This window comes from Nelusetta ayraudi, unplaced genomic scaffold, assembly GCF_046127955.1.
Source record: "Nelusetta ayraudi isolate G7.1 ecotype Tasmania unplaced genomic scaffold, CSIRO-AGI_Nayr_v1 ptg000120l, whole genome shotgun sequence".
Taxonomy (NCBI): Eukaryota; Metazoa; Chordata; class Actinopteri; order Tetraodontiformes; family Monacanthidae; genus Nelusetta; species Nelusetta ayraudi.
The window spans coordinates 4,988,205-5,002,500 of record NW_027466170.1 but is presented as its reverse complement, the minus strand read 5'-3'; the positions used below and the strand labels follow the sequence as shown (position 1 = coordinate 5,002,500).

At 47.3% G+C, this 14,296-nt stretch overlaps 1 protein-coding gene across 1 annotated transcript in view; it reads right to left on the bottom strand.

Moving 5' to 3' along the window:
* Window positions 1-3,217, bottom strand: part of scn2b (sodium channel, voltage-gated, type II, beta) — an 8,835-nt gene extending 5,618 nt beyond the window's left edge. Inside the window, exon 1 of the mRNA XM_076049912.1 lies at window positions 2,856-3,217. Within this exon, the coding sequence (XP_075906027.1) occupies window positions 2,856-2,946 (91 nt within the window). The 5' untranslated portion in view covers window positions 2,947-3,217. The remainder of the gene's footprint in view (window positions 1-2,855) is intronic.
* Window positions 3,218-14,296: the final 11,079 nt, after the last annotated feature.

Genomic DNA, 14,296 nt, shown 5'->3' with positions numbered 1-14,296 from the left:
CAGCAGGGTATGAAGCTGCACTCAGCCGCTGTTTCACACTCTGAGGTCATCGACCTCCCGTTAGCGCTCGCAGGCCGACGAAAAACATCCCAGATCAGATCAGAGGAGAAAAATGACGACTGAACCCGGTGTTTGCAGCGGGGCGGAGATTCTTTGCTTCTGCTGCATTTAGGCTCCGAAACCAAAACAAAGAAGCTGAAGTTGTCACAGTGGGAAGTTATTCCTCTGGAGTTTCAGAGAACCGCCCTGGCCCTGTGTTTGCAGCCAGCCAGCTCAACGCCGACGCATTGTCGGTGGTATCAGAGCCCTTTGTGACCTCACAGAGGGCCGATTATCGAGAACGCGTCTTTTCCCCCTCATTTCTCTGCTGTTCTCCACTGACACAGATCGTCATGAGAAAACATCAGTTTAGACGATTCACAGATTCACAGCATCACAGCAGAATCTGTGACACTGAGAAACCGCCGCCTGTTTTTCCAGCCTGTAAGATCCAGGAGGACGCCTCCTGCGTTGTTCAGCCCCGACAACACGGCAACATATGGAGTGAGTGGCCGGACGGACGACGAGCTAAAAGCTACTTTACATCCTCCCCTCTCCCCCACACCCCACCCTCACCGCTGCTTTAAATGCATTATTGACAGTCGTGTCTACTTTTAGTCGAGCCGCAGAGTCTGGCCGCTTTAAGATAGCAGCGCATTCCAACTCGGAGAGCACTCAGGCGGCCTGCAGTGGGATTCTGCAGCAACAGCAGCAGCAGCAGCAGCAGCAGCAGCAGCAGCAGCAGCAGAAGCAGACACACAGCGCCCCCTAGCTTCTGGACAGCGGTAGTGGGCCGAGTCATCAGCACCCTCGTTCAGGGACATTAAAGAGGAAAACTGCTGTGTTTTAGTGGCAGCTAGGATTTTAGAGTGAAACGCTTTGAAATACGAAACAAAAAGGCTCTAAACCTGACATCAAGAAATGATTGTTGTGTTTGAACTAGACATGAAGACTGCAGGGCAGGAAAAGCCTCCTGTTTTGCCTCATTCTGCCTCGTTTTCTGCAAGAATTCATGCTCTTGCGCCCTCTAGTGGTGTTTCAGGACGAGGTTCTGAAGCGCTCTCCCGTCAGTGCGCTGCTGCCCTCTAGTGCCGCTGGGGAAGAAGTGCCACTTGCAGAGTCATGGGTCAGTCGGTGCGGCTTGAAGGCCGGGAAAAGGGGAAAACGCTGCTGGGACTCAGCAGGAAGCGGCAGCTGAAAGGCGCCGCTGGTGTCAAAGTGCCTCGTTAATGTTCAAGTGCGTCGTTGTGTGCTTGTGGTCATCGTGCCCGACGGATCAATAACCACTTCTGGTGGGTTTTCCAGCCTCAGACTGGTGCCGCCCCCTGCCTGCCTCAACAGCAACTGTCCAGTTAATGGGTCAGAGTCGGTTTCACGCTTCCAGATTTCTCCGGAAGAGAGCATCATCAGAGGGTGACTGGAGGGCTGATCTGGGGACTGATTTAGAGGTTAATTTAGAGGTTGATTAAGTGGATGATTTGGGGGCTGATTTGGGGGCTGATATGGGGGCAGCCGCGGGGCTCCGAGCTGCTGCTGTTTCCTCGGCCAGCGTGGTGGTGATGTTAAATATATCATCAAAGAGAAATCAACGTGCGGCCTGTTGACGCACGGCAGCATCTCTCTGTGCTGCCACGGCCGCTGTGGATCCGCTTACACTTGGCCACCGTGCAGAATGCGAGCAGGCTGCTGAGGCCGTCTAAGAATAGTCGAGCTTCAGATGCACCTCGTTCTCTGCTGGGTTGAAGCGTCCGTGCTGTGTGATTATAAAAAAAAAAAAAAAAAAATCCTCTCAGATTGCTACTGCTAACATTTAGTTTGGGCAATGAGCACTTTATGACATCACAAAGGGCAGCGACACCAGGGTCCCGCACCTTCAGCCGAGTTTTGTCCACGGCCGTTTGATTTTTTTTTTTCATGTCTCTTTCATGACATGACCAGAATCCAAGAAGGTCTCTGTTGTGTTTGTTTTGTTTCTCAGCGGGAGACTGCAAACAGAGGGCTAAACACACTATCCTACACATCTGGGCAAGGTTTGAGGATCATTTGTGGCGTGAAGCTGCTCCACTGGAGTCCAATAGGAAGAAGAACCACTGTAAATTCAGTGGTAGCAGCAGATGCGAGCGGCTTGATAGACAATTTGCAGGTTCTGCGCTGATATCTCTGCCTGCTGACGACGACGACGACAACGACAACGACAACAACAACAACAACAACACAATCTTCTCATTACAACGAACCACCAAGTCAAGCATGGCTCGTCACGTGACCACCTCTCTTTGCCAGATGTCGGCCAGAAACAAATTGTTGCCCTATTTGTTGAATCCGCCTCCTGATTGACAGATTGAGGATGTTGTGTCTTTGCGTGACACAACATCCTCGGCAGCCGTCACTCAACACACACAAAAACACCACCGGCCAGAATTGATTTATTTTTAATATCGTGCACTATAATTACCCAGCGTGCACGCGCCTCGGCTGCGCGCGAGCGGAGGCAAAGTGGACGGTAATAAATAATAAGCCCTCTGAACGCGCAACCACAACTGCGAATCGTCGCGGAGCCACAATTGGCTTATTTGATGCGAACAAAACAGGAAACGACGACAAATATCAGAATTGCATCATGTCTCCTGTCGTGTTTGTGATTCTCAGGCCCGCACGCTGCACGAGCGCCGTGTTTTCCTTTTCCTTTTCCTTCTTCTTCTTCTTCTTCTTCCCCCCACCCCCACCTCCCGCCCCTAAGGATCCCGCCCATCACGGAGCTGGTTGTTGATCCGCGGTGCCTGGAGCGGCGAGCGGCCGCCTGTCGGGTGTCTTACCGGGGATGCAGAGCAGCAGCAGCGGCGGCAGCGCCGCGCACGGCAGCCGCGCGCCGTATCTCCTCCTCTCGTGCGTCGCGCGGGAAGACATCTTCTCTCCTTCCTGTGCAAAAAAAATAAATAAACACGACGCTCTGAGAACTGGATTTTTACAAAAATAGATACATATAGATATGATGTGTAGCCTCTATGACGCCGGATTAGGTGATAGTGGCTTTAAAATTGCGGCAACGCGGTCCTCTGTGCCCGTGCTTTCATAAAAAATAGAGTAAAAACATTAATAATAATTTAAAAAAAAAAAAGGATTCGGTGTGATTGTTTGAGAGGCAGATATGGCTGGCAGTGGCTGTAGCCTAGTGACGGTTGATCTTATGGATGGCGGTTTGTTTGGGAAGAAGGTGGGAGGGAGTGAGCACAGGAAACCGGAAGTGAGGTGAAGCTACAGCTCGGGTTTCCAGCTTGCATCAGGCTTGGAATATATGTAAAAAAAATTGTGAATCCTGAATTGTAAAATTGTGACTGTGATCTTTTGAATTGTTGCTGTCGTTGCCCTGCAGTGTGATGAGCAGCCTGTTGAGAAACTTTAATCAGTATAATTACAAACAGTATTTGATGATCTGAATGTTGTTTAGCAATTTTTAACCTCCCTCGACAAGACAGAAATAATCCAGCAGCAATTAGAAAAAAATACAAAAATAGAAATCCTGCAGATTTCATGGGATAGCTGGATTGCAATCCAGTGATCTTGTTTATCCAGTAGAATTGCAAAGTGGCCCCGATTGGTTAAACTCCCCTGGTCCCCCAGGTCAGTCAGTCCTCACAGGGTGAAGACAGCGCCTGGCTGGAGGAGTCATTATCTAACCAGAGAGAGGTATCAGCGCTGCCTGTGACATCACAAAGGGCCTGGTTTTACATGTGCGATTTTGTCAGGTGTGTGATTCAAATGTATTTCAATGACAGCTGATCACTCCTGTGTGTGTGTGTGTGTGTGTGTGTGTGTGTGTGTGTGTGTGTGTGTGTGTGTGTGTGTGTGTGTGTGTGTGTGTGCAGTGGCTGAGGTTGAGAAGAAGCAGGCTGTCGTACAGTCAAACCAAAAATTAAGAGCTGTCCCTCTTAATCCTCGTCTCTCTCCATCCTTCCTCTCTGGGCGGGAAGCTGCAGCAGGAGGAGGGGATTCTGGGAAATAGAGGGGGAGTAGTAGGACGAGGAGTAGGACGAGGAGGAAAAGGAGGAGAGGGAGGAGGAGGAGGAGGAGGAGTAGGGAGACAGAGACACTGACTTCACTGGAGCCCACAAATGCTGCTGCCGCCACGTCTGTTGTCATCCTTCATGTGTGACTGGCAGCACGTTTTTAGCAGCAGGCTGTAAACACAGAGCTAAGTGGCTTTTGTTTTTGAACATTAATAATAATAATAATAATAATAATAATAATAATAATAATAATAATTATTATTATTATTATTATTATTATTATTAATAATAATAATAATAATAATAATAATAAGCTCTGCTTGAGTTTGGTCTGAAAAATCCCTCACACACACCCCCCCAACACACACACACACACACAAGCAGACAAATCAATATGTGTCTGTTTATGCAGCCACATTGTGTAATCTGTCATTGAAACATCTTTAGAAACAAACACCAATCAATATATTGTCCAACCGCAACTCTTCTCCCTCCCTCTCCCTCTCTCTCTCTCTCTCTCTCTCTCTCTCTCTCTCTCTCTCTCTCTCACCCTCTCTCTCTGCAGAGGGCCGGTGGTTGCTGCTGCTGCTCTGTTGCTAGGCAGCGGTGTCGACCGCTGCGGTGGTCGGAAGGTAAGAGGTCTGCTCAGGTGAGACCGGAGTGGCCTGGATGCTCAACAATCCTACTGGCTGGGGCGTCCCTGAACGCACCCAGGGGGATACAGTCTTCCCCTGTGATGGCAGTGTGATCCCGCCTCCTCCTTCCAGACTTTGACCTCTGACCCCGGCTCTCTGCCACGACAACGGGAGTCAAGTAAATTGTGCATCACTGAATATCAGAATCAGAATCAGAATCAGAAATACTTTATTTATCCCGAGGGAAATTCTTTTAGTAACAGGGCTCCAGACAACTTGAGTAATGTACGTAAAATATAGAAGCATGCAATAACTAAAAAAAAATGATAAAAACAATAACAAATTAAATAAGCGGCTATTTTTACTTAGTGCAAAGCTGACAGTATGAAAAAATTGGCATAGTGCCAAATGCAAATTTAACATTAACCGGAAATAAAGAGCATATAACTATAAAATACTGTAAAATTCTGGATGAATGCATGTGGATGTATGTGGCAGACAGTGATTTCACAAGGAGGAATTGTACAGTTTAACTGCCAACAGGAAGAAAAGATCTTCTGTGGCGCTCAGTCTTTGAGGTGGGAAGTCTAAAGTCTCCTGGTCCGTGTGCTTCTGTGTTGGACCAGGAACTGATGGAGGGGGCTGGGCGGTGTTTTCCAGAATACTTTGCAGTTTCCGAAGCATACGTCTCTCCATCACCGACTCCAAGGAGTCCAGCTTCACTCCAGTGACGTCGTCAGCTTTGCGGATGAGTTTGCCGAGCCTGTTTGAGTCTGCGACCTTCAATCTGCTGCCCCAGCACACCATGGCAAACCAGATAGCACTTGAGACCACAGACTCATAAAACATTCTCAGCATAGTCGGGCAGATGTTAAATGACCTGAGCCTCCTCAGGAAGTAGAGGCGGCTCTGGCCTTTAAAGAAGGGCACCGGTGTTCCGAGCCCAGTCCAGTTTATTGTCAAGCGACTTCATTCACAAAACACACTGAATGACTCTCGACACTTTAGTCGTTATTCTTTCAGGCTGATTGTGAGACTGCATACTGAGGCGAAGGTGAAGGTTTGAGTCAGACGGGTCTCCCGCTCTACAGGAAATACACACACACAGCAGTGGTGGTGCTTTAAAAAGAAAGCTGTACTTCCCTGGGCTTACAAAGGAGGGCGCTGTGACTCCACCAAACGCCACGGCATCACGTTGGGGAAATAAAAATTCACCATAAATTGAGGCATTAAATTGACTCTTTCCTGAGCTCATTACGGATCAGAATTCACATTCAAGCCAAAGATAAAATGCTCTTTAATAAAAAGGATAAAAAAGAAAGGTTTTTACGGAGCGGGCAAATTATTGCTGCATTAAATTCAGCCTTCATAAGTTTTGCCTTGATCAAAGTCGTGCCTTATTTTTTCGTTGCGCTGCCTTTTTTTTTTCCTTCTTCTTCTCCTTTTCACCGGGAACATTTTTTCCTGTTTCAATTCAGCACTTTTGTGTCAAAGAAGAAGAAAAACAGTTCAGACTTCCAACAGATTTAGACACAGATGAAACTTCCACTTTATTAAAAAATAAGACTAAAAGGAATGTCTATTCATCACCGCCGTCCTCTGTTGAGATGAACAGGATGAATTAATGAGCAGGTTTTTTTTTTTTGAAAAAATAATATTTCATCTTCTTGCAGAACAGAGGGAAATCTATTATGAGTTAGGCCGTGTTTTACAAAGTCTTCCTCCAGAACTTCCACAACTAAGACTCCTCACAGGTGAGTCACCTGGTTGCGCTGTGCAAACCGCTGCCTCTCACCTCACCCCACCTGACCTCCGACCTCTGACCCCTGAGGTCAGAATCGTCCCTCGACCCCCAGAGGTGGACGGACGGATGGCGGAGGAGGAGGAGGAGGAGCGCCGCCCTTCGTCCGGGTCAGCGACGGTGACACCTCCTCCTCTCATTGGCTGTGTCTGAGGATGGGCGGAGTCACGGTGACCTCACCCACTGGTTCTGAAGCCCTGCAGGTCGCTTTCAAGGTCAGCAGCTGAAGCTGTTTTGGAAACTGGAAGCTTCCATATTGGGATGTGTGGTGGGCGGGGCCAGAGGTGAATTGTGATTGGGGGGATTGGGCTAATAAACCTTAGCCACGCCCACAACTTTCAGGCCGTTTTTACTCCAAATGTGACCAAATCCGCCAGAATGGACCTTCGAGCCGATTGGCCAATTATTACTTTTTTTTGACCAACAGAAACATTGCACCCATTGTGATTCAGGGCTCCTCCCTCTTTTGACAGCCAATCATTTTTATTTTTAGTCTGTTTTTGCAACCAGCTTTGGCGGCCCCTGCTGGTAGAATGCAAGTTTTTTTTTTGGTACTTTAGCGTTGGCCTCCTTTAAAGAAAAAGGAAAAAAAAAGGAATGGGAAGCTCCACCCATCTTTTCATGCAGAGAGCTGTTCCACCGTTCAGCTCACAGGAAAGAAAAAAGAAAAAAAAGAAAAAAGACTCCACTCTCTCTCCTCCTCACCCAGGTGATGCAAAGTTCTTTCCTTCTAAAGAGGTGACTGCTCGTTTCCTCAGCCCTGCCTCCTTCTTCTCCTCCTTGACGGAAGTGACAACGTCCTTTCCTTCTTCTTCGTCAACAGTGACTCTGTCTCTCTCTCTCTCTCTCCCTCTCTCCCTCTCTTTCTTCCTTTGTTTTCCTTCAATGACGTCTTGTTCTTCCCTCCCAAAAACAAATTCCTTGGTTTGCTCCCAGTGTTCCCAGCGCAGACGACTCCCAGCTCTTCCTTGGTGTGCACGATCAGATATTCCGCTCACCTCTGTCTTGTTTGTGCTCTCTCTCTCTCTCTTCTTTCTCCCTCTCTCCACCGGAACGCCGGGACCTCATTACCTTCCCGCTCAGCCAGGCAGAACCCGGGACTCCTCCGAGTCTTTGTCGCTCCTCGGCTTCTTCTCTGCACATTCTGACACTTTTTTCTTCCTCCACATTGGAGAAAAAGGGCCCTAATCTTATTAGCGCTGGGATTCCAGTAAGCCTAATTTGCTGCATTGTGAAACATCAAGGTAATCTAATGGCTCTTTAAAAGGGGGAGCAGGCAGATTACACAAGCAGGGACTCTCTGGCTCTCAGATAATGACGAGTCCTGGAAGAATCCTAGAGAGCTGATTTCTGGCCGTGCACCGAAAATTCCTTCTTTTTTTTTCTCTCTCACCTCTTTCCTTGCCTTCACCAGCCCTCCGGAACAAGGTCGAGAGTGAAAGGACGTTAGTGGGCCACCAGGGGGCGTCGGCTGGCAGGGCTTAGAGGCCACAAACTCCTTCAAAAACAAAAACGTGTCGTTTTTCTAACAAAAAAAACGGGTGACAGCGTTAATGTGATGAGGTCACGCAGAGGAAGCGTGTGTCTCCTGGAGAGACAGAAAGCACGGAAGTGTCTCACATCACCGTCACAGCATCGCCACCGGAATGTGCTGACGGCCGGGGACAGAACCGCAGCCGCGTCATCACTGACGGCAGCCTCAGACTGGTAGTCCGGTGGGTCCAGTGGCGGTTCTGAGAGGAGGAAGGGAACCTCTGAAGGTCTTGGACCTCAGGCCTTCAGAGGTTCCTGCACCGCCTGATGATTTGTTTGTTTCACGTCCTCCTGCACAGCTTCACCTGAAGGTTTTTTTTTTTACATCATTTCCAACAAGAGCCACCAGGTCAACTCACACTCTGCAGATGTCACACTTTTAATAGGAATCTATAGCTTGAACCAACCACCTTCACAAACGATCCAGACGAATCAGGGCCCTGAAGTCTAGAAGAGCAGCAGCAGCCTCAGAGTGAATCTCTGGCCACGTGCTGCTTTCTCCTTTAATTCTAGTCGTGTACAATCTGTCACAAAAAGTGCTATAATAGGATGAAATAGCCGTGATTCATTAATTTGAGGCCTAGGATTGGTTTGAATTAGTTTTTTTTCTTTTGTAAGTTTAATCCAAAAGAACAAATGTGAAGAATAATTTGTTGGAAAAGCTGTTTCTGTTTTGTAGAAAATGAGAGGCAGGCAAAAAAAATAAATAAAATTCCCACTAATGTTTTTTTTCCCTGCTTCCTCTCCAAACATGAAAGTGTGAAGTCTAATCATCTGGATAATGACAGGTTTTTTTTTTCTTTCCTTTGGATGACTTTGGCTGGATAACTTTGTTAATTACATGGCAGTGGAGATGAGTCTGATGAATATTTAAAGACGTTCCATCGGCACATAAACTCACACTTTTTTTTTGTTTGGCAGGATGGGGTGGGGCGAGGGGAGGGGCATGCAGGCAGACAAGCAGAGCGATGCAGAAGCATCGTGTCATGTGGCGGCGGAAGGAGAAACACGGACGGAGCCTCGAACCTGCAACCATGACATCATGGATCCATTCATTCATTTAGGTCCAGGCTGCTGCTGTATAAGCTGCATGTGTGAGAGTGTGAAGGGAGCAAAGGTCAGAGGTCGGCAGTGGCTCAGCAGGAGGAACAAGGAGAAAGGCAGCTGCTAAAGGGCTAATGCGCAGATTTAGTGGTCGGCGGTGTCTTTACCTGCTTCGGCCACTAGGTGGCGACAAAGTTAATCCGCATCTCTGTTTTATTGCCAAACATTCACTTTACATTTACCTGGATACTAGGGGCGAAAAAAAACCCAAAAACATTTCCATCTCAGACGCAGCTTGTTTGATCAATTCATCAGACTTGACGTCTTGACTCCTCAGATCCTCTGGAGGTCGTAAGGAGAAAGATCCTGGTTCCAAGGTCTTTTTCTTCCTTCCTGTCTAGCGATTCACTGCTGCTGCTGCTGCTCCACAAAAAGTCCCCATAATGCAACGAGCCCACACACACCGTCACCTTCACTCAGCCATCAACCATCAGCTGTTTCCCTGCATCACTTTGAGTGCCTGATATTAATGACTGTTTATTCTCTGATTCGCAGCCCAGACTGTAAACCTGATCAAACATTCCGTCTGATCCGAACCTATGAATTATGAATAGCGAAACCGAAGTGTGTGTGTGTGTTTGTGTGTGTGTGTGTGTGTGTGTGTGTGTGTGTGTGTGTGTGTGTGTGTACAGAAAAAACAGAAAGAAAGTTTGGCTTGAGTGTGATCAGGATTAATGGGTTATGATAATGAGAACAAACAATTGTTTGATAGTGGAGGAGGAAGGCCTGCAGATATTTTCAGCTCCGGGTGTGAGGAGGAGGAGGAAGAAGAGGGAAAAGAGAGGAAGAGGTGGAGGAGGAGGAGGAGGAGGAGGAGGAGAAAGTGAGGGGGGGGGGGCAAGCTTGATGTGTCTTCTTGTGGTCTAAGGAAGTGTGTGTGTGTGTGTGTGTGTGTGTGTGTGTGTGTGTGTGTGTGTGTGCACTGGCGTGCACTGTTTTGTGTGTTTTATGTGTTTTATGTGTGTTTTACCTTTCGTTTCTAATAATTTTTCTTTCTTTTTTTTCCACCCAAACGTCTGACTGCCAAACCATCAAATCAGGCGTTTTTGTTTATTTTCCGAGAGAAAAAAAACAACCCTCATTGAAACGATGAGTCGCATTAATTCACAAAGTCACAAGCTGCAAATCTGCCGATCGGCTTATCGGCCGCACAAACCTTCTGTCTCACACTGCTGATGGTAAAAAGCAGCTTGTCGCTCACAAACGGCTCACGTTTTCCTTCAAACTGCGCTGGAGGAAGACGAGACGGTGACATAAAGACTCTGTTCACTTCCTGCGAAGACAGGAAACACTTAGAAGAAATATTATATTATAAACAGATGCGCGTAAACACACACTGTACAGACTGAGGCAGTGAATCAGCTCAGTTTTTGAATCACCACTTCTGAGATCTGCTGCACGCAGAATGAACAAGGAAATACTTGGACACTTCCAATGCTACTGTACTGCACTGAGGCAGTAAATCACAGCAAGCAGAGGGAAGAACCGGGATGTTGGAGAAGAACCTAATGAAACTTTATCAGCCCAGCTTCCAAGAGCAGGAGATCAGTCTGACTCGTCTGAGAGAGTCTGAAATGTTGCAGTTGTGCAGAAGTTGCTCTGTTGGCTGCAGCACTGAGGAGAATTAAGGCTCATTACTTGGACCTTGTTCTTGACTGCACGTCACTCATTTAAAAGCATCAACAAGTGAACCACCAGGTGGCGCTAACCATCAGCAACCACTCATCCTTTATTTCAGGCCTTGGGATTCGTTCTGTCTTTTTCCTTTTTCGCTCCTTCTCTTCCAACGCCTGCACACATTTTTTTCTCTTGTCAAATTGGCAATTCTTTTTTGTAATTTTGCCACATTAATCCACAAAAGAAAAAAAAAAAAGTGAAATATCTAAATATGTTCTTTTCTAGATCATCTAAAATGTGAAATTTGATTGAGTTATTTCACATTTCTCTTTTTTGTTTCATACATATTCCATATGTGTTCATTCATAGTTTTGATGCCTTGAGTGACAATCTACTGCTGCCGACTCTCGGAGACTCACACGTTCAACAGGGTCTTTAAGCAATATCTTTCATTTCATTCCACAAAGCTCCATCAGCTCCAAGCAGCAGCAGCAGCAGCAGCAGCAGCAGCAGCGGCAGCGGCAGCAGCAGCAGCAGCAGCAGCAGCTCCAAGCAGCAGCAGCAGCAGCAGCAGCAGCAGCAGCAGCAGCTGCAAGTGTGACAAGGTCTCGGGGCTGAACTTTTAACGATTAGCTGCAGATCACACGACTTGTCCGATACGCTCTGCTGTGCATCCAGGACCACTGATTGGACGGGAACAGTCGCTGGCCGCCATCGTGTTGTGCAGCTGGACGCTTTATTGTCGCTTCCACTCCAGTTGTCAGTCGTTCAGCCGTCGTACAGCCTGCGACTGGGCAGCGGCGCCCATAAACTCATAATAAGGCGTCGCCGGCTGGAGGAGTCACTCCTCATAAGTTAAAAGGTGGGGACGTGTGTGTGTGTGTGTGTGTGTGTGTGTGTGTGTGTAAGTTTGTTGTGTGAAACCAGTTGCGTCCGCTTTGAAATCTGTGCCCACAGTCGCTGTCTGCCAAGACTCAGAACCTCCCACACACCTGGACCACCAGCTGGGCCATCCATTAGACACACACACACACACACATGCACACACACACACACACACACACACACACTGGGCTCAGACCTCTCCCTGGCGGTTTTGATGTGTGTGCAACATCATGAGTTGTGTTGTTCACTTAGAGCAGGAACAGAGCCGCCTTCTGTTCAGGCCTCAGGTGAAGTATCGATTCACGCCTCGTTCTCCTCCTCCTCCTCCTCCACCACCTCCACCCCTCCTTCCCCTCTCCGCCCAGCTATCCCTCATTGCAACAGCAGGTGTAGAGAAGCTGCAGCTCCCAGAAGGTGACGAGCTGAAGTCTAAGTGAGGGCGAAGCTCCTTTTGTTGTCCTCCAGATGTTCAGCACTGAATACGTGGGCTGTGGCTGCAAGGCGAGGGGACTTTGGGAAACATTTTATCTACCACGGCAAAACATAGCAAGTTATCAAATGAATAAAAACTCAAATTGAGATAAACTAACAAAAAAAAACAAAAAAACGAGGACCAAACTAAGCCAAAACGGAAAGGGAAGTTAATAAAACTGCAGATGACAGTTGTTTTGCTTGGTTTTTAAATAACAGCATTAATAAGTTCAGGTCATAATGCTGGTAAATAATAACATGGTAATAAACTAAAGTTTGCTCCAGTGTTTTCAAGGCAGCAGCAAAATATAAGCAAAAAATGACAAGACATTTTTGAGTGTCACCAAATGATGCAACCAGACAAAAAAAAACAAAACCCTTTTGGAACTGAACAGCCAATCAGAAGTGGCTAAAAGTGACGTCTGGACCGGCGGTCCGGGCAGGAGCCGGCCAATGACGCGGCAGCGTGTTCTCCCCAGCAGAGGGAACACAGAACATTTGCAATGACTTTGATTCTTTGAGGGTTTTTTTTTTTTTTTTTTTAACGCCACCAATTAAAAACTCGGCAGGCGGCTCCCAGTTTCCTCGCCCCGGCGAGCGGAGCAGCTTAACGTTTTGTGTCAGTTTGAACAGATTAGCGGCGCTGAGCTGCGGCCGGGCGATGTTCTCCGTCGGATTATCAAAGACGGAGCGGCAGAAAAAACAGGGGAGCGAGCGAGTTTTGGAAGGGGTGGGGGTGTGGTGGTTGGAAACATAGCAGTGGAGATGGGTGGGGGCGGGGGTGGGGGATGGGGGGGGGGGGGGCAGTGGTTAAAAGGCAGAGTTTGTTGGCGGCGCGCTAAAAGACTGCAGCAAGAGACGCGTTTGGTAGCAGAAAAAAATGATGCAAGGACTTGAAACAGGCGCAAACACACACACACACACACACACACACACACGCGCAACCGCTCCGAGGGAGGAATGGGCCTCAATAATGCATTTAGTGCAAAATGGCCGAGCGGTTTTAGAACACAGGAGGACATTGGACTCCCCCTGCTGGACATCAGTCAGAATCACTTTAACACGCCAGTTCACAACATCACCACGACTGGACGGCGGTTTGACGCAACCTCGTCTTTCATCGGCTTCAGACTGAGAAGACGAAAGACGGAGATTTATTTTTCCCACCAAGTCTCCAAATGCAGACGTACGTTGGCAGAAACTCAACAATAGCTGCATTTCCACGACAGTTTTTTGCAAAATAAAAGCATTATTTCCAAAATTTTGACAAAGTACGATCGTTTTGCGATATTTGAGAAGTTTACGTGTTTCCATCACCAGTTTTTTATTGCCAAATTTAGGTTTTGGCGCAATTCTAGGGGTCATGGCAACGCAGCTTCTGACTTGAAGCGATGACTGCGTCACTGTCATGCGTCTCGGTAGCTTCCGACTTCAACGCTGGAGATGTTTTTGAAAAAGTCGGCGTCGGATCAGAAACCTGAGAGCAAACGGCCTTTTTCTTCGTCATTAGCCGGGGGATAATTTGCACGCCGACGCCGAATTTGCAACTTTGCATGTTTTGTAAGAGAGTCACTTTGCCGGCGCGGTCGCCCAAGCAGTCAGTAAATTCAATCATAAAATTGTTTCATTTGAATAATACTTCAGGGCATAAAGGGACAAATTACCCTGCAAAAAAAGAGACCCAGACGAAATAAAGTAGAAATCACTGAGGTGGAAATACACATTTCCCCCCAACATTTTTCATTTCTTATTTCATAAATTATTTCACCACCTCCAAACATGTCCTGGTCAAGCTCTGATATTGACGTGGATTCCTGCTGATTGGCGGTTACGGCGCCTGGCCGTGTTTTCTTTGTTGGTCTTTTCTCTCCAACGTCGTTCACTTTCTGTGTGGTCCGAACTCAAGGAACTGAACCCAAATGCATGATTCAAGCAAAAGCATCAAATCAAGCATTGTTTTTTTTAATTTTTTTTTTCACGGAATAACACAAAGTCAACCTGTAGGCAAAGTTCAAATAAAACACAAAATCGACAAAGTAGCAAAGACAACAGACAAAAACAAGGCCAGAAACACAAGACCTGAGTCCGTGTCTGTCTGTTGCAGGCAAAGGCAAACTATGGCTGGGGGGGCCATATGCGGCCCGTTAAGCTTTTTAATCTGGCCTGCCAAACTTGAAGAAATTATTAATAGTAAGTAAGTCATA